We start from the raw sequence: 21,191 nt of genomic DNA on the forward strand, positions 1-21,191 counted from the left end.
ATTTTCCATTTGCCAATACGATATTCACATCACCTCCATCAGACAGTTTAGTTTTATTTAATGTTGCTTTTATTTATGACTCATACAAATTATAAACTGCTGAGGTCAAGGAACTGTTCTTTTGTGATTTATACTTCTAACGAAATGTATAACATCATGACTTCCCCAAGACTGATTCAGTGGCCAGGAAATGGAAAGAACTCAAAATCCTAATTCCCTCAAATGTCATATTCACAAGCATTTAGTTGCAAGTGAGGCTGGACCCTGTGCCACAAAAAGTTCAATCAATGCTGCTCTGCATGCTGATGAGAGAATGTCCTCAGTGACATGGATGTTACAGAGAAACACGCTAGAATGTCATCTGCCACCTTGTCTCAGAGGTGAATGTGTTGAAGATGCATCGCTGGGGGGTTTCCTGGCCCTGGGCAGAGTGCTAACACACACACTGCCTCTCCAGCAACTGCTGACTCTGGAGCTGACACTGAAATGTCACATGCATAAGCAAGGCATTCCCAAATGACCCCACATCCAGGGTTTCAGATCCTTCCCTCATGTCAGAGTTTGGCACAGCAGCAGGGGTGAGGACAAGGTCAACCAAGTTTACTTAATGCGGAAAGGACAGACTTGAACAGGTTGTGCATGCAGCAAGACTGCCCTCCTCAGTCCTGGCAGGACCAACCGCGAACACCATATCACTAAGAGTCCTCTCGAAGCAGGAGCAACCTGCTGCGCTCTGACCCTTCCCATGGGTCACCACATTAACCTGAACAACAAACCGTGAAGCCGTAAAGAGCAGTGGCGAGGAGCCAGGGGTCTGGAAGACAGACTGGGTCTGAACCTGACTGTGCCATGACTGGCTGTGTGACACTGGGCAGATCACTCAACCTCTCTGGTGGCTCATCTGTAAAACTGGGGAGAATAACAGTAACACCTCATGATGTTATCATGAGGATTAACAGTTAAAAGATAGGTGAAAGTGCTTAGACTGGTTGCTTAGTCCTGGGGGTGGGGGGAGGGAGGGTGTACTGGCAGAGGCGGGTGGGGAGCGAGATGAATTAGGTTGCAAACATGTTATTGTTGAGATCCAATGGAGACACCAAGTCAAGATGCCGAGGACAAAGCTTGATGCCATCGTTTGAACCTGGAGACTAAGAAAGAGCTGAGGCCAAAGCAGGGGAACGAACACACACACTCCCCTCCCGAAACAAAGACAGCCGGCTCCCCCCTTACCTTTCCAACCACTGCTCCTGGAACCACACCCCATTCCTCACTCCCCGGTGCCCATCCCCACTCTCCATGCAGATGGCCCCGAAGTCTCTCAATTCTACCTCCTCAGCGTCTCTGCCACTTCTCGACGTCTAGGGCTCACACACAGTAGGTGCTCGATAGCTATCTGTGCATAGAAGTGAAAATCTCACAACCGCCACTCCCATCCTGGCTCTCTGCCCCGTCCAAGACTATTGTGATAACCTTCCAATGTGCCTCCCAGCTCACACCAGCGCGAGGGCATCTGTTCAAGAGGCTGCCATGGCTTTTCCTCTCATCTACCGAGTTAGGGCTTCCCGGGTAGCTTAGCAGTAAAGAGTTCTGCCAATGCAGAAGATGGGGTTGATCCCTGGGTCGGGAAGATCCCCTGGAGAAGGGCATGGCAATCCACTCCGGTATTCTTGCCTGGAGAATCCCATGGACAGAGGAGCCTGGAGGGCTACAGTCCATGGGGTCACATAGAGTCAGACACAAGTGAAGCAACTGAGCACGCACACATACGCACTGAGTTAAGAACACACTCCCCAGCCTGCTATTCAAGGCCCCACAGAACGCCAGTCTAGCCGCTCTGTCCAGCCCCACTGCCCACTTCCCTCAGTATCCACTCTGGACTCCACTCCCTCATTGCCTCCTCCGCCTTCTTCCTGCTCTCGCCTCTGCCTGAGCGCCTAGGACACCTGCTGAGTCAGGCGCTGAGTAAATGGCTGAACAGATTCCTCTCCTCCGCTCCCCACAGAGCGTCCAAGTCTGTGTATTCAAACGTGGAGCGAGGACAGCACAGGGGTTGCAGCACGTGTGCATCTTGTCGCAGGGATTCCAGCTTGGCAGAAGAGCAAAGTCTCTTCGTTGACAGGCTGGTCTCCTTGTTCTCTGTTAAAACTAAATCTTAGGTCCCCAGAGGAGGAACCTAATTAAAAAACAAACAGACACGTGGATTTTTGTGAACTTACAAGGCCTAAGTTACAGTGGTTTAAAGCAGTGGCCCCTAATCTTTTTTGGCACCAGGGATCAATTTCGGGAAGACAATTTTTCCACTGACTGTGAAAGGGGGGGAGGTGGTTTTGGAATGACTCAAGTACATTACACTTATTATGCACTTTATTTCTAACCCAATGCCACTGGCTATCTAACAGGATACTGGTCTGAGACCTGGAAGTTGGGGACCCCCTGGTTTAAAGGACGCACAAAGGTCATCTGAACTATCCCCCAGCCTTGGAGATCGTCTTTCAGACTCAGACTCCTAGAGAAGATAGGACTTCACTGCATAAGACTGGTAGGGGTGTGTGTAGGTTCTTATTTCCTTTTTGTTTTGGTGCATGTGTGGAAATCTTCCTTTATTGCTGTTTCACAATTTTAAAAAACTGTTGGCAGAGATTGGGCCTGTTCCTCAGGGTCCAAGGTACACAGACCTCACTCTGAACAGACAGAGACAGCCTCTCCTACTGAACAGGAAGGCCTCCTTTGAACTCACCAGCCCATCCCACCTCTACTTCTTATTCAGCAAACGATCACAGAGACCCTACCACCTGCCAGCCTCCCTGCTCTCTAAGGACTTTCCTTGAATTTCAGTTACATGTCTGTTTGCCTCATGGCCCTTCATTAAGGCCCTTCACTGGGTCTGGGACCCCTTACTTGATTCATCTGTGTGTGCTGTGAGTACAGTGCCTTGTACATAAAAGACATTAACACACTTGCTGAATTGGACTAAATTTAATACTTTGCATAAAAATGCTCATTTTCAGCATAAGCATTCCACTACTGATTACTGCTATATTCTGCTTGATCTCATCAAGAAATCATGTAAGAACGTAATGGTGGTTATGTTTAAAAAATGCTTATCAGTGAAAGATGCATACTAAAGTATTTAATGGCAAAATGACATGATGTCTGGGATGTGTTTTAAATTCTTTCAGAAGGAAAAAAAAGAGGGCGGCAAGGGAAAAAGAGAGAGAGAAACGGGTGTGTGTGTGTGTGTCTGTGTCTGTGTGTCTGTGTGTGTGTGTGTACATCCAGGGGAGGGAAGACAGATAAGTAAGATTAGCAAAATATTGGTAATTGTTGAAGCTGGTGGTTTGTTCTACTACTGTGTAAACTTCTGTTCCAAAAGCTTAAAACAAACAGCCCACCCACATAGTCAATCCTTTCACAGAATACTGAGGCCAGTGTAAGGCACGACATCACTAACCTTCCAGAAACAAAGATCTCCCCCTAACCTGTCTCCCAGGTCAACCTGCTCACTTACACATCACCTCCCGAAGCTTTTGCCTCCCATAGTGCAAACCCTATCACCTCTAAGAAAGACTTTATTTTTTGATTATGGATTATTAAACTCCTTTGTTACTACTTTCAAGACAATGAAAATATTCAGGATTATTGGCTAGTGTGTAAAAGCAGGCATTTTGTGCCTACTGCATGCAGGACCCTGAACTGGGGGTTTCCATGGATTACCTCCTCCTTTTACTCTCACAATTCTGTGTGGAAAGTACAAGAATATTAAGAACTGGAATGTGTGCAGGGCCTCCTGTAAGCCAGGGACCACGCCATGTACTTTCCTTGCAATCTCGTTTAATCTTCAGAAGATCCTTATGTAATAGGTACTACCTATTTACGTACATTTCCTAAACAAAAACAAAGCTAAAACCAAAGCTCAAAGGTTAAGTTCAAAGACTAAGGTCTTGCATGGTGTAGGGGAGCAGAATCATAGGAGAGGCTCTGGCTCCATGGCCTGGCTTCCACTAGCGCTAAACTGCACAACATCATTACACACCCAACGATTAATGCTTCTCAAGGCCGGCTCCATCCCAGAAGACAAGAGTAATGATAACAGCTGAGGCACTAATCCCCAACTGTGTACAGTGCCATGTTCTAATACCCACTTTGAAGCTTAGTTAACTTGGGAGAGCTAATTAGATGAACAGGCTGCACGCACATGTCAGAAGAAAGAGCAGGAGCTGGGCCTTGGTTTCTGCCAATGCCGACTTTACCATCCTGCTGGGCAGGTACTTTAGAGGCAGCTGAATGAGCTGGCTGTCAAAGAGCTGCCACTCTCATCATTGGTATGTGCACGCATGCTCAGTCGCTAAGTCGTCACTGACTCTTTGCAACCCCATGGACTGTAGCCTGCCAGGCTCCTCTGTGCATGGGATTGCCCAGGCAAGAATACTGGAGTGGGTTGCCATTTCCTCCTCCAGGGGATCTTCCCAACTCAGGGATCGAAGTCACGTCTCTCGTGTCTCCTGCAATGGCAGGTGGATTCTTTACCATACATTTAAATATTCTCTAACATTTAAAGAGAAGACTATAAATAAGCAGCTGTTATTGGAGGGGGGGGCGCTTTATCCCACTTAGGAAAGCGGTTATTATGAGGTTGCATTCAGCATTATGGATTTCAGGGCAACAGAGATAACATTATTTGAATGGGATACCAATGCCCCACACCCAAAGTCACACTTGTGCCATTTTGTTTTTTCTTTCTTCATCTTCACTCACTCCTCCCAGAAAAAGAAGAAAAAGTTATCAGATTGCGGCGGAGGGGGGAATAAGGGCTAGGTGTGCTCAACTCGGCTCCTCTTTGGACCCACACATTCCTCGTTCTCCATGTCCTAAGACGCCTCCAATGGCTTATTTTTTTCCCACGACTTATTTAGTTAAGAGCTTGATGGAGAAGAGCATGTTCCATATCGACTCTTCCTCCAAAACACCCATCAGTACCTGCCACTGCCACCATGAAAATGTATGGAGCACTTAAGTGCCAGGCACTGCCCTAAGGCACTTCATATGCATTATCCCACAAAGCCGAGAAAACCAACGCTTAGAAACCACAGGCATCAAGCCCGAGGCAGCAGGCCTAGAAGGTGGTGGAGCAGGACTCCATCTCTCTTTGGCCTTCAGAGATAATCTTGGACAGACAGCGGATTGTAGTTGCTTGTAAAATTCTGCAGATCTAAACCTTATCTTCTATAGACGGCAAAGAACTTTCAAATCTCTCCCAAGTACTTAGCAGATTAACAGCTCCTTTTAAAGAAAAATAATTACCTTCCTCACTGGCTCTCGGCTGGAAGAGGGGACAGTCCTCGAGTGGAGAAGAATGCAAATTAAGTGCTTAAGCCGGAATAGCAGAACTCGGCTGTGCCTCCTCCCGCTCTCCTATCTGAAGCCGGTAGAACCCTCTCCAATTAACACCACAGAAGTCTGGGACTTCGGGCAGACAGCTCAACCATGAACTGATTAGTATCCAACTCTTGCCAAGGGCTCATTCAAGACATCTGATAGCAGAGAGAGATGGCTTAATATGCAGAATAACCAGTCATTCCTCCAGATTCTCTATAGTTTTAGCCATATACTAAATTGGGATAGACACAAGGCAACATTTGTCCTCTGTAGTAACTCAGCTTCTTACAAAAACTCCTTCACACACTTAAGGTTTATGCCCTTGGCTTTTATAGGGAATGGATATAAGAAACATCCATTTAAACAATCACCTAGAGTTTTTGTAAAAGAACAGTAGAAAGCACTGTCTGTTATGTTATCTGATGCCCCTTAAAGAAAAAGCATGTGATATATTCAGTGCCAAGAAAAAGTTTGTTTCTCTTTTATTTGTTTTCCTTCATCAGAATAGGACTGCATAATCACATCTCTTTTTGCCTCAACTCTCCAAAACTTCAGAGGCAAATTCAGTGCTCAAATGCAATAACTAATTCATCTCAACCATCTTGCCATATCTATTCTTTGATTTTTTTTTTTTTTACCCCTTTTGATCTTGATTTTATTTTTGTGCCTCCTGCTTTAAATTGGACTTCGTTTTGCAAGCCAACTTATATCTTTTTCCCTTCAAAAGTAGGACATCCATCTTAAGTAAAGAGGCTTTTTCTTACCCTCTAAGAAAAATCATAGTCCTCCCAGATGCTACAAGTGCTCTTGGACTTCACAGACCCTTTCATGTCTTTGCCCTAATCTGTTTGGTTAATATGGTGAACATGAGAAGACCCCAATCAGCTTCAACCCCTCACCTACTTAGTGCACCAACCCCAAGCAAACGAGAACAAGGACCACCCAGCTTTTAGGATTTTATGCTCTTGAGCTTCAGGAGTCAAGCTGATTCCCAAAGTCAAAATGTTTCCACGCAGGATGACAATACTTGGGACAGACACCCCCCTTAAGATAAAAACACTTGGGACAGACTTGACCCAGAGTCATAATTCTGTACAAGCCATTCTAAACAATTTTTTTTGAAATAAAAGAAACAAGTATTAACCACTACGTAGATTCTATTTTCCAAAGAGAGCTGCAGTAACGTTTCCCATTTCACACGCCCTTTTTGCAAAGTGACCTTGCTAGTCTCCCATTAAGAGATGGGGTCTCTTTCTCTACTCCTTTGAACTTGGACAAACTCTGTAGTGGCATGGCCAATAGGAAACAGTGGAAGTGTGTTGTGCCAGTCCCTGGGATAGCTTTTAACTAGCCTGGCACTTCCACTTCCTGTGTCTTGGCAGTCAGCTGCCATAAAAGGAGCATGACTGTCTCGAGAAGATAGTGCCATAAAAAGCACCACATGGAAAGGGTCTGGATGAGACACCATGTGGGGACAAAGACAGATGCCCCAGAATATGGTGACACATGCGTGAGAAAGCCATCTAGAAGGGGATCCCCAGCCCGAACTGTCCTAGCTGTCACCATGGGCATCATGAACCTGGACTCGTTCCCTAATTCCTGACCCTCAAAATTGTAAGCAAAACGAAAATCAGTGGTTTTCAAATGGGGACTGGGACAGTGTCTTAACTCACACTATTGTGAGGATCAAATATTTAATGCATGAAAAGCCTCTGTCCCAGTCCCTGGCATGCAGTAAGTGCTCAACACATGGTAGTGATCATTTTTAATTGGTCTAAGTAACAAAACTGAGCATTTTGAGTCATACCTGCATAGGGAGCTGGCTTTCTCAAGAGCTCTTTTGTGACAACACTCCACAGTCACACAACATAAGATGACCTATATAAATAGAATACTTCCTGTCTTATCGCCACCTCAGTTACCTCCAACAGGCTGCGTGTGGCATGGGATCGACATGCATATGCATACATGTTGTAAACCTAGAGAATGTCACATAGTGTCAAGCCATGCATGATCTCTGCCGGGCAGAGAATCCTTTCGGGAGGTCCTCGGGGAAGGTCTACCGCTGTACTCGTGCCCAACTAGCCTTCTGACAAATGTCCAGGGAGCTTCGTGGTGTGAGTCACAGGCACACAGAAGGAGAGATTTAAGGAAGACAAGAATACCACTTACACTCCTGACAGGTTTACCCATGTGCCTCTGAATATTCTGAGCTGAACATTACTGCTTTCTTTGCAATTCTTCTTTTCTGATGCACATATTTTAACATATCCATGTGTTGGTGCTGCCTTATCTCCCCATCTGCCCAGTGTTTACCGAGTGTCCATTACTTGCAAAGGTTCAGGATGGAGGTGGGAGGGTAGGTCAGTCAGGGAAAAGCGCAATGACAGCTTTCACAACAGCAGTACTGAACCCTTAGGAGAATAACTGAACCTTTCCCGGCAATTTAGTCTCCTTATTTCTTCCCACTTTCCGGAGAACACAGCCACCAACAAATCCCTCCCAGCTAAAAAAGCCCATTCCCTCCCAGAGCTCCCATCCTCTTCCTGCCAGTCCCGCCATCTCCCCCCAGGGTAGGCTGGGATCAATGCAGGAGGACTTCAAAGAGGCCCTCAAATTGGAGTGCAGGCAGCACTTTCTTTAAAAAAAAGAGAGAGAAAAAAACCCCGCTGGAGCTGTGATCCTAAGTCAGTGGGGGAGGGGTGCAGGAGGCAGGGGTGGGGTCTGACAGCAGGGCACAACGAGGATTAGGGCTGTGAGACATATTCAGCTCCAGAGATGAAAACTCTTCTTTCAGTGCTGACAACATCTGTTTTATTTTGAAGGTTGCTAAGGAGAGTTCTAGCTGGGCTAACATTGTTCCAGTTCAGTACTTCATAGTGAGTCTCTTTGCGCAGGGTTCAGGCGGCAGGAATAAAAGCTCGCCAGATAAACCCCTCTCCTTTCACTCTGCAGATATCAAAGAATCACTTTCCTACCAGGGATGACTTACACCCCGCCTCGTCTCGCTCTGAATTGGACAGACCCTCTGCTTACTCTCTTATTGCTCTTCCTCTCCCTGCCCCCCGTCTGTCCCCACTTGCCAACTCCCCATCTCTGCCAAATAATGGCTTATTAGGAGGAAACAAGACAGTGAATGTGCCACTAGCCTGGGAGAAGATTTCAATGCAGAGACAAGAAAGGGCTGAGGAATGAGCTGGGGCTCATGGAGTGAGGATGTATGGCACTAAACAAAGGAGGAAATGATTTCCTAGCCTTTAAAGATCTGTTTTATTTCCTAGTAGAGCAATGCCAAATGCCTTCGTGTGGGTTTAGAATGGTCAGGGGACAGTAGAGAGATCAAGTTCAAAACAGGCAAGAGGCTGACCCGCAGGCCTATGTCCATCTTTGCAGCAATGGATGTGGGAAGCAAGGCCCTCCACACTCCACTTGGTCCCATCCTGCCTAAGTTCACTTGCAATTAATTACAAGATGGTAACAAAATTAGGAAAAGCACTCAGAAAAATAAGAGATGGGGAGGATGACAGTGGTAAAAAAAAAAAAAGAAGAAAAAAAGGATATGACAATGACCTTCATATATATGACAAGTAGCAATTGCATGAGTGGCAAGGTGGGCAACAGTTGAGGGCCACTCTGCTTCTCCCCAGGGAATCAGACTTGGGGAGAGGACCCTCCAGAAAAGGTAGGGAAACAGGAAGGCCCTTACATTTAATTGGTATTTGCAAAAAGAAAAATCATTTTGGGATGCCAGGGCATTCAGCGAAAAAACTGTGTTCCATTAACTGAAGGAATTCTTTTTCTTCCCCGGGCTTTAGAAAAGCAGCAGCTCCTCCTACCAGAGAATACCTAGGAGTCTAGGGAAAAGAGAGGGAGAATGGCAGTGCACTCCCTCCAACAAAGATCCATTTCAAAGAGCCAATCAGCAGGACTCCCGACCTTGCAAATCTCTGACCACAAAAGGAAACTGTATCCTCTCAAATGAGGGTATTGAGACAACTGAGGCTACATCATCTAAACGTCCCCCTTGACTGCCAGATTCTGTTTCAGCCAGTTTTGCTTTCTCTCCTCCCCAGCTTGGGATCTATCCAGGAGAAAGTATGCTTGTCGATATCAAGAATGCCACAATAATGCAAAACACACAGCTCCTTGACTCCTCTCCAGATCCCAGGGGAAGGATTAAGCCAGAGAGGTGAAGAGCCACCCTCCAAAACCACTTACCTAGCCAGGTCACAGTCACAGCAGCCGGAGCAGACACGGCCTCCGCCACCTTGTGCCAGCTCCTGTTGTGTCCGGGGGTCCAGAGCGCCACATGGCAGAAATAGTAGCCAGCATTTTCTTTGCTGACATCTCGAACCAGTAGGTGGTAGGAGCGTGCATCCATGTGACTCAGGGCCACACGAGGAGAGCTGTGCACCAGGGAGTCACGGTCCAGCCGAGCCAGCACACGGGAGCCAGGCAACGTGCTGTCGGGCGTCCGGCTGAAGGACCACGTCACCTCAGGTCTGACATCGTCCGCTCGGTCCGTTGTGATGTTGCAAGCTAGGCCCAGGTCCTTGCCTTCAGCTACAGACACATTCCTAGCCACAGCTGCTCGGAGAACTGGAAAACAAAAAACAAGGACATTGAGATAATCTCAGTTACATTTGCTGCTTCCACCCCATCCCCTTAGATCACCTCCTTTTACCTTCTTATGTATGACATTCAAGTTAGGAGACTTTGTACAGTTTTATGTGCTTGAGAAATGTACTGAATAAATGAACGACATATTTCTTTTTACTGCATTAAAACAATAACAACAGCAAACACTTATATAGATGCTTCTATATGCCAGGCACTCTTCTGAGTGCTTTGTAAATGTCATCTTCAAAACAACCCTACGAGGTGGTTCTACTATCATCTCCATTTTACCAATAAAGCAACTGAACCACAGAGAAGTTAAGTAATTCGTCCAATGTCACACAGCTACTACTATGTGGCAGGGTTAGGATTCAAATTCAGGCTGCCTGCCTCTAGGGACTCTGCTCTTCAGTGTTATACCACCATTACGTATATTATCATTTGAAAACAACTCTGTTGAACATCACAAAACTAAATTTATATTTTCTCCACGTGCATGATAGACTTGGGTGACTTTCAGAGAAAGGATAGCTCAGCTCTGGCTGGTACATACTGTCACTCAGGGGCTAGGAGATGGAGGGTGGAAGTGAGGGTAAAACCATCTTCTGGGTGAAACGGGGTTGGGGATGTAAACAGGACTGGGGAAGGGAAGCCAGACCACGTGCCTAGCAGGTCAAGTCTCCCAAATGCAATGTACTTAGAGCATCATTCATGCTGTTCTACACCCCCACCTTAAAGTCAAGGATAAAGGATATTCTAAAACCAAAACACAGTGATTTCTGGACAATGCCACTGCCCTCTCTCATTAGTGTGGATAATTAAAAGTAAACAATCTTTAGATGAAGCACTGAAGGATTTGGTGTGACAGTCCCCAGGCAGATCTGGTTTCAGCATTCCCCTGTCAAAGCTTTTTATATGGAAACATTTTATTTTATTCAAGGGATTTTTTTGCAAAGAAGTTGAACATCTGTAATAAGAGTAGAAAAACATTCAACACGTAGTAATGCTCTGGGAACAACTGTTTAGATGATGAGGGGCCGACACCTCCCAGGGGTTTCAAGTGGAAGCACAGAACAGGCCTGGTCTTCCAGCCAGGGTCGCTCAGCATCAGCTATAGACCTGGGTCAGCTCGGCGACAAATGCTGGCACTTGGTTCAGAAAAGACCCAACCTCCCGAACCCATGTGCTTTGAAGTAAATGACTTTCATTATAGATTTTTCCAAAGACTGATGATATTTCAAACAAGAGTTTCAGGCCAAGTTCAAGCTTCACTTTGATGAAGACAGAAAATGAGGTAGGCATAGTATTAGAAAAAGGAATTTAAAGTCTAATTTCTCACCACCACCCGCCTTCTTCCAAATTCTTCCTCCTCCTTCACCCCTTTTAAAGGAGCCAAAAACAATATGAGATATCATTTGAGAGGAGTCAGGAAACTGCTGCTCTGAGCCCATGCTGCCGTTTGAACCACTCCGTGTGCAGCCATGGTCAGAGACCCTGGAATACTACCAGAGTCGCTCTATGCCAGCTACCACTACAGCAGCTGTAAAAGAAGGCCCAGGAGGGAGCCAGCCGAGAAAAGAAGTAGACAGCAACTGCAGACAGCATGCATGGAGAAAACGGGTTCTTGCATTTAGAAATATCAGCATCTCTCTAACAATATAGTTCGCTTTCTAATTTTTTTCTCTGCAAGTGGCTAAACATCTCATCACATCACTCAGCACAGTTTTTACATGTTCTATGGGATTGGAGGGTTCACTACTGGGACAAGATGAAGTATGACGAAGGGAAAAAGGAATCAGTTCTCAGGACTCATAGAGGGGACTTCAGACAAAGTCTGTGATGGTGTAAACTTTCTCCTACTGGATATAACTGACCCTATAAATTAAGACACCAGGCTCAGCATTATAGGGGGGTTTACTGCCACCTACGTGGTACAGCCCCACCATGTAAGTCACTTTGTGCCATTTATCATAAGAATGCAATGAGAGTAGTTAAGAAGTTAGCTATGGACAACTTCATAGCAGCGCTATTTACTACAGCCAAGACATGGAAACAACCTGTGTCCATCAACAGATGAACGGTTAAAGACGATGTGGTGTACATAGACAACGGATTATTACTCAGCCATAAAAAAGGATGAAGGTGAGCCATGTGCAACAGCAGGGATGGACCTGTAGGGGATTACACTTAGTGAAGTAAGTCAGACAGAGAAAGACAAATATTATGTTTCTCCTTATAGATGGAATCTAAGAAATAAACAATATAACAAAAACAAACAAACAAAAAGGCTCACAGATGCAGAGAGCAAACTAGTGGTTACCAATGGGGAGAGGAGGAGGTGGGGGGGGGGGCAAGATAGAGGAAGGGGGTACTTCCCTGGTGGTCCACAGATTAAGAATCTGCCTAGCAATTAGGACTTGGGTTCAATCCCTGGTCGAGGAACTAAGCCCTACAACTAAGACACAGAGCAACTAAGCCTGCATGCTGCAACTACTGAGCCTGCACATCACAAGGAAAGATCCTACGTGACATATTGAAGATCCTGCATGTTGCAACTAAGATCCAACACAGCCAAATAAATAATACAAATTAGTAAATACTCTTTTTAAAAAACAAGGTAGAGGCAGGGAGTCAAGAGACAAGAAGTACTAACTACTAAGTAGAAAGTAAGATTCAAGGATGTAATGCACAGCACAGAAAATAGAGCCAATATTTTAAAATAACTTTGATAGAGTAAATGGGGCTTCCCTGGTGGCTCAGATGGTAAAGAATCTGCCTGCAATGCAGGAGACCTGGGCTCAATCCCTAGGTCAGGAAGATCCTCTGGAGAAGGGCACGGCAACCCACTCCAGTATTCTTGCCTGCATTATTTCATGGACAGAGGAGCTGATGGGCTACAGTCCATGGGATTGGACACGACTGAGTGACTAGCACTTTCACTTTTAATGGAGTAAAATCTATAAAACTATTGAATCACAACGTTGTGAAACTAATCAGTTCAGTTCAGTTGCTCAGTCGTGTCCAAGTCTTGCAACTCCATGGACTGCAGCATGCCAGGCTTTCCTGTCCATCACCAACTCCCAGAGCTTGCTCAAACTCACGTCCATCGAGTTGGTGATGCCATCCAACCATCTCATTCTCTGTCGTCCTCTTCTCCTCCCACCTTCAATCTTTCCCAGCATCAGGGTCTTTTCCAATGAGTCAGTTCTTCACATCAGATGGCTAAAGTATTGGAGCTTCCGCTTCAGCATCAGTCTTTCCAAACAATATTCAGGGCTGGTTTCCTTTAGGATGGACTGGTTGGATCTCCTTGCAGTCCAAAGGACTCTCAAGAGTCTTCTCCAACACCATTAACATGATATTATAAATCAAATAAACTCCAATTTTAAAAAAGAAAAGCTAGCTAGGGAGAATTCAAGTGTTTAAAATGAGAGAAAGACCATCACTCTAGTGTGGTGGTTCTTAATCCAGCATCCACAAAGAGAATCTAAGGAGTCTGTGACATGGATGTGAAAACAAATTGCCTTTCTTTTACTAACCTCTACCTGAAAGACAGCATCTCCTCTCATTATGAAACTAAGCAACAAACCAGCGTAGTATTATCTGTCCCTGGGATCTTGCTCCCAATAGAAATCACAGATATTTTCACATTACATTTCAATTGCTGCAGATATCTTAAAATATTATTTATATTCCTCACATCAGAAATTACAGTAGTTGTTAGGTCTGCCACTCTATCTTATTATTTTATGCATTAACAAAACACTGGGCTTCCCAGGTGGCTCAGCAGTAAAAGAATCCAATGCAGCAGATGCAGGTTTGATCTCAGGAAAATCCCCAGGAGTAAGAAATGGCAACCCACTTCAGTATTCCTGCCTGGAAAACTCCGTGGCCAGAGGAGGGCTATAGTCCATGGGGCCGCAAAAAGTCGGACACAACTGAGAGATGGCATACACACACACACGCAATAAAACACTATATTGTTATACAACAAATTTATCTTAAATATTTTTGATAATTATTTTAATGTTATTGTTTTCCTATGTCATCCTCTTTATGTATTTTATTAATTAAAATATATTAACTCTGAAAAGGGCTTGTGAGCTTCAAAGGACTGTCAAAGATACCCATGCACAAAAGGCTATGCACCCTCAGGCTTGAGTAAGAGCCAGATGCTACTGCCTGCCTAATAGGCTCAGAATGTTCATGTCTTATAACTACATTGTGGGCTTTGTGGCTTGTTTGAAATTTTTAAAAGAACAAACAAACAAACCTTTACAACTGAAATTCTTGCATTTGCTAAATCTGAAACTCTTAACCCTTTCTCCTGTTAAGATAGTTGTTTGATGCAAGATGAACATCCAAGGTTTCTTATGTCAGATTCCTGACAGATCATTTCCGAAAAGGCAGGTGACCAGAATCCATCTGGAAAGTGATTTCGGCAGCCAGGAGAATCAAGACTGAGTGCAACCTGTGGCCCCTTTCGTTGGCGGGAACACCTCCGACCTGCCTGACTGCCACGGTCAAGAACATCAGTCCTGCTTTTACCAAATTCAGCTCTCATGCTGTGGTGTAAATTCAGGGGCAAGTGCTCAGGACAACACGGCTTGCAGAGGAAAAACACTTCCCATGTGTATTGTTGTCTACTTTCCTTCCCAGCTGAGCAACAGAGCAGCCATGCTCTCTTGTTTATAGTCAGGAAAGGAGTCCAGCCAAGGTCTCCCCAGTTTCCAAAACAGGAGACAGCAGCAACAGCACAAAGTACTCTGCGATCTGGCAATGTCAGACTCCCAGCAAACCGTCATCCGACCACCCGCGGCAGGGACATCCCCCTGAGAAGGTCTCTTTACACCTTCCCTCTGCCGAGCCAGAAGCTCTGGCTTGGGCACGATCCTCCAAGCATCTCCAACCCCAGAGCCCAGGACAGAACTCAGCACACAGTAGGTTCTCTACTCATGCTTGTGGGACACTGGAGGCCAAAATGGCCTGCTTTTCTTGTTTTTCATTTATTTTTATGGGTTTTTGGAAATGTATTTTGCATTTCTTTAATTACTTCTCTAGTAAGAGTAAGAAGGTTTTTGGTTATTGGTTTTTAAAAAGATGGTTCACAGATGAAAACAACTCCTTGCATATAGACCCCAGGGTTGGGTGCTTCTTAGGTTTGTGTCCTCAAGGAGATAAGAAGAGGCCCAGCCCTAGGGAATCCCTCACCTACAAGGGGATGTCACATCAGAGGGGACCTGAACAGCAGGCCTAGAGGACCCAAGTCGGACAGAGGTTTGGGGCTGAGCCAAACACGCCCCCAACAGCTGTGGGGAAGGGCAGATCCAGAGACTGGGAAACCCCAAGCAAAATGAAGCCATGGGAGCAAGGTGGGGACAGCCCCACCTCAAAGCCCCTCTGAACACCAGGCTGGACCTTGTCCTGGCACTTAAAAGGACTTAATCTTTCAGTCACAAGACTCTCTTAGCGTCTTATGTAACCTGCAGCTTCCCATGGGTATGAATCCAGAGAAGCAGCAGCTGCAGAGCAAAACTCAGCATTTGGCACAAAACAAATGCATCCTTTCCAAACCATCAACACCACCCTATACCCTCACCCATCAACAGGAGGTCTTCCAGGAGGAGGAAAAATCTTGTCAGAGAGGAATAAGGCTCTGGCCTAGTTCTTTACCCGGCTTCCCTGATGGCTCAGCGGAAAAGAATCAGCCTGCAACGCAGGAGACCCAAGTTAGATCCCTGGGTGGGAAAGATCCCCTGGAGAAGGAAATGGCAACTCACTCCAGTATTCTTGCCTGGAAAATTCCATAGACAGAGGAGCCTGGTGGGCTACAGTCCATGGGGTTGCAAAGAGTCAGACACAACTGAGTGATCCAACAACGACAAATAGTCTAAAACATGCAATTTTCAGAAGCTCACCTGTTGGCTGGATCACCACGGTGGCCACATCCACGGCTTTTTCTTGAATTTCTTGCCAGGTTCCCTGCTCTCCGATCCACTCGCTGACGATGCACCTGTAGGAGCCCTGGTCGGAGGACAGGGCGCGGGACACGGAGAGGCGGTACCCGTCGCTCTCCACAGTGTCCAGGCGCACGTCCCCGCCGCGGTAGCGCTGCTCATAGCCAGGGCCGGGTCGGAGCCTGCCTTCGTGGGTCAGGGAGAGGATGCTCCGCCGGGCGGGGCCGCGCCGCACCTCCCACTGCAGCGCCAGGTGCGTGTGCAGCGGCGACGTGGTGGAGGCCGAGCACCGCAGCTCAAAGGGCTCGCCCTCGCGCAGGCTGGGGCCCGGGGAGGGCTGAGGGCTGGCGGCCACACGCAGGGCGTCGGGTAGCACTGCGGGGAGAAAGCAGAGCAGTCAGAACGCTGCTGCCCCAAGCACTGGGCAAGTGCCCGCCAACCTCCAGGTCTTGAGGGACAACTTCCTCCCCTCTCCTGTTCTAATGCCCAGATGGGCCCATCTGCCCACTTCACTACATCTCTCATCTCAGCTGACATTCTGACTTGACGAAAGAGGTACCACTAATAAGACCCCCTGCTAGAACTGGGTGGTGCAAACTCCCTTTGGGAAGCTGTGTCTTAGGCTATACTTCTGTCACCCTTAGACAAGTCACTTAAACCCCTCTGTGCCTCAGTTTCCTCATTTCTAAAATGGGATGACAAGTAGACCTAACTCAGGAAACTGACTTGAGAATTCAACTAGATATAAGGGAAGGTTCCCAGGACCGCACTTGGTACTCAGTGATAACCAGCCATGACTGTCCAACGTATCTTTGCTGGGACACAGGCTGGGCTAGGGAGCCTGGGGGATCTTCTAGAAGTTAAAGCAGTGTAATCCGCAGAGCACTAAAGTGTGGGAGAACTTCCTGCGCCCCCAGGTCTAGGCAATGCCTAAGAATAACTAGGTTGAGAAGAGGGTATCTGCAGGGAGATACCCTGGGTTAAGACTTCCTTAACCCATCAAGAAACACCGAAGCCTCAGTTATTTAATTGTTAGGACCCATTGGGAAAAGGCCGGGTTTAGATCAGGCAAGTGTTGGTGAGAGCTACTGAGGAAGGGAAGCCACACTTGATATAGCAGAGGGGAGGCCCCTACCAAAGAGACTGCAGGAACCACCACCTCTCAGGTTTGCCTAAGGCTGGCTGAGAGAATCCCCAAACACCACTGTTCACCATCTCCTTGGGTTTTCCTGCCATCCCACACTGGGAAATGAATTCAGTGTCCTTGAAAAGGGACTACTTTAAATAACAGAAAAAACTGCTACATTTTTAGGACATATCCCAAAGTCTTATCTCTACTGCAAATGAACATAATGACTTTCTAGTATATCCATCAGTCTGTGAGTCCAGCTAACACGACTCAGTTCCCAAGACCAGTTATCTCTGAGGCCATGGATACATATAGTCTTAAGACCTGTGAAGCTGAAGGCCAGAGAGACACTAGATCATGCCCGGCAGCCACCAGAGGCTCCATCTGGGCAGCCAGCCGGTCTCTTTCATGGCCATCCATCTGCTTTCCTGACCCTGAGGAAAGCCTCTCCTTGCTTCTCCTTCCAAAGACTGGAGAAGAAACAGAAAGATACCGGGGCAGGGGGCAGGAAGTTCCTCCTGCAGCCTCCAGCTCCTGAAGATGGGCATCGCACATGGAGACAAGTGTGTATCTGATCTAATGGAGGTGAAGCATGTGTGTGAGGACTACGGAAGCAATGGATCACTCAACTCCAATGCAAGAATGCCTTATGAGACTTTGTTCCAAAAAAACATATTTGATTTTTGTATAGGAATGAGAAGAGGTAATGGAAGAGGTAGATTCGACATTTTAATGCTTGCATAATGGAAGTGGCTGTTTTTATCCCCTCATGAGTCTAGTTGGGGAACAGAATCTGGAATATGGTAGGAGTCAAGAAATCATTACAGAAGGAATGAATGCCTGAATCAACCCCTTCTTTTTTATATCATATCATGTAGATTTTCTGCTTTCTTGATCATTTAATACACTACTACCCTGACATAATTCTTTTTGGAACAAGGCAACTAAATGCATAATTAAGTAGTAATAATAACAACATTAATGTTTCTATTTTGCTAGCCTCAAATTAAAATTATTTGTTCTTGCTCATTTACCAATTAGCTGTGTGATTTTAGACAAGTAATTAATCTATGCTTTTCCATCTCCTTGTGTGTAAATTAGGGAAATACCCTGCCCTCTCTTCTTTATTGGGTTGAGAACTGAATGGGTGAGTAAATCAAACAGAAAATGAAAAAACAAACAAACTCAAATATTCCAGCTATGTTAGGTGTGATTACTTGCACAGCTAGGCCCACCAGCTTGCAGTGACCACATCATGCTTTCTCTACATGACCCACATGACTTCTAGAAAACACACGTACTTAAATCATGAAGGGCACAGAGAAAGAAAGACATGAGCTTCGAAGTATCTCTTATTCCCATAAACATGAACAGTGTCCACGTGACCATCATCCTCACATCCCTAACTTGACTGAGTGCTTACTATGGCACTGCTGAGGCTTTACATGTGCTAATTCACCTTGGGGGTTTCCCTGGTGGCTCAGTAGTAAAGGCTCTGCCTGCCAATGCAGGAGACATGGGTTTAACCCCTGGGTCAGGAAGATCCCCTGAAAAAGGAAATGGTAACCCACTCTAGTATTCTTGCCTGGGAAATCCCAGGGAAAGAGGAGCCTGGCAGGTTACAGTCCATGGGGTCGTAAGAGTCAGACAAGACTTAGCGACTAAATAAGAGCAGTTCACTTTGACCTTTATGGGAGGCACTGTTTTCCAGAGGAGGAAGCTGAGGCATGGGACATACAAATGGCCAGAGAGGTGACAAATGGGAGAGCCAGCCATGGAACTAAGCGCAGGCAACCTGGCTCAGAGCTGGACTCTCCACCACACACCATGCTGCCTCCAACTCACCAGCCACGAGACAGTTCTATTCACCATGGAATGAAGAGAGGGACCTCAGAGGCCCTCTGGCCCATCCTCTGCCTTTCATCAGGTAAGATACTATTACTCCTTTGGACAGAGGAGGGAGCAGAGCCCCGGGCACAGTCACTCACGGCGGGGTGGCAGAGGGAAGTACGGTCCCCTGGCACAGCGATCCCCCTCCTCCCACGAGGATGTACCTTTAACCTGCACTGTATCCTCATAGTTGCCCTGCACGGTGGCATCTGTGCTGGGGGTAGAGCACTTGTAGTGGCCCTGGTCGGAGTGCTGGACATTCTTTATGTGCAGCTCCACTGCGTCGTTGGCCGTCCGACGCAGCAGGATGTCGCCCCTCTGCAGGCGCTCGCGGTACTGTTGGGCTGGGAAGCCCGCTTCCCAGGTGCTGGCAAGCTCCACGAAGCTGCTGCCCGAGGCCGAGAAGCTCCAGTCAAAGTTCTGCTCGCTGGGGCCATCGTAGTCACTGACGTTGCAGGGGATGACCAGTTCGGTGCCCACTACCCGCACCAGGCTGCCCGCAGGGACCCTCACCACGCGTCCTCGGCAAAGAGCTGCAACGACAAGAAGTGAAAGAGGGAGGCTTGAATCCAGTAAGCTCTTTCCGGAATAAATGTGGCAAGCCTGTGGGCACTTCAGCTCCCAGGCACACGATGGAAAACAACACTGACCAGCGTGCTGCCAGTGTCTGTGCAGAAGAAGGGTCAGCCCACCCCAAGGACACTGAGCCAGGAATAGCCCCCTGCAGTGAGTATCTCTCATGCACCAGTCTCCTAGGATCAACAGGGAGGAAGATAAGCACTAAAAGTAGGCTAACTATAAATGTGAAGAGCTTTCTCCCTCCCGTTACTATTTAACCTACTGTGATCACTCAGCGTGATGTGGAAATATTTTAGGTTTTGTGTGAAAGAAAAGGACACAGCTAATCAAGTATTTACATTTCTGCCCACCCTATATCAACCCTCTTCCCTAGAGACCATTCCCCAGGGCTCCTGAGACCTGATTTACAATGATGGATGCCAATTTTTTAAATCCTGAAGCAGCCTGCTGATAAAATGATTTAACTCTGGTTATCTGACATTGCCTATAAATTAATTTTAAAATATGACGACTCTACCAAGTATTAATTTTCTATTTTCTGGCTCATTTCCTTCTCTCTACTCTTCACCCTGATCCAAATGCAGAAAGAGGCTAGGGAAGCACAAAGTGAGAGAGTGCGTGCTCTGGCCTGTTGCTGGGCATTGGTAGGAATGCAGCAGCTTACTGGGGATGGGCTGGACAACACCAAGAGTTCACTGGCATTTCCCGCCCCAAGAGCACAGACCTCTCCGGCCTCTGGGTGGGCCCTTGGGGCCTGTCATGGGTGTCCTTTAAGATAACTTCTTTGTGATGAACTTTGGCACATTCTTTGTAGTGAGTTTACTACCTGTGTAAGCATTTCAATTTGGACCAAAAGAACTTGCACAATTCTTTCCTGAGGTTCTATGAATATGTCCAGCATTAAGATATACAGGAGAAAGGATGGGCTCTGAAATCAAGGGGGGTGTGTGTGTTAGTCTCTCAGTTGTGTCCGACTCTTCGTGACCCCATGGACTGTAGACCACCAGGTTCCTCTGTCCATGGAATTCTCCAGGCAAGAATATGGAATGGATTGCCATTTCCTCCTCCAAGGGACATTCCCAACCCAGGGATCGAATCCAGGTCTCCTGCATTACAAGCAGATCTTTACTGTCTGAGCCACCAGGGAAGCCTTGAAATCAAGGGGACCTAAGTTGAAATTTGAGAGACCTTTTAGCTTTGGCTTCCTCAACAATAAAATGAGGCAAGAAGGAGTCATTGAGCTGATGAAATAAAACGGCTAGCTGAGAGTCCATCATGTAAGAAGAGCTCAACCAAAGGGATCTTCTATTATTTATTTTCAATTTTGTGTTTTTGTCATTTGTTCTGGGTGCAATTGTGTCTCCCTACCACCACCTCCCCATTCATATGCTGAAGTCCAGGCCCTCAGCACCTCAGAATATGACCTTATTTGAGAATAGGTTGTTGCAGTTGTAATTAGCTTAACCATGATGAGGTCACAAAGAGAAGAGTGTGCCCCTGATCCAATGACCAGTATCCTTAAAAGTGGGGGAGAGTGTTAGGTGAGGCTCAAGAAAGAGATTTGTCTATGATCCAAGGAATGCCCTGTACCCCAGACTCAGGGACAGATACCGAGGCTGAAATCAGGTCCAAGTCCTCCTGGC

General features: G+C 46.5%; 1 protein-coding gene across 1 annotated transcript in view; it reads right to left on the minus strand.

The window, feature by feature from the left end:
* PTGFRN (prostaglandin F2 receptor inhibitor) overlaps window positions 1-21,191 on the minus strand; it is an 83,394-nt gene that overhangs the window by 27,514 nt on the left and 34,689 nt on the right. Inside the window, exons 2-4 of the mRNA XM_040230948.1 lie at window positions 19,134-19,502; window positions 15,912-16,325; window positions 9,595-9,975 (exon numbers count right to left, since the gene is read on the minus strand). Coding sequence (XP_040086882.1) covers window positions 9,595-9,975; window positions 15,912-16,325; window positions 19,134-19,502 — 1,164 coding nt within the window. The remainder of the gene's footprint in view (window positions 1-9,594; window positions 9,976-15,911; window positions 16,326-19,133; window positions 19,503-21,191) is intronic.

Source organism: Oryx dammah, unplaced genomic scaffold (genome assembly GCF_014754425.2).
Source record: "Oryx dammah isolate SB20612 unplaced genomic scaffold, SCBI_Odam_1.1 HiC_scaffold_28, whole genome shotgun sequence".
Classification (NCBI taxonomy): domain Eukaryota; kingdom Metazoa; phylum Chordata; class Mammalia; order Artiodactyla; family Bovidae; genus Oryx; species Oryx dammah.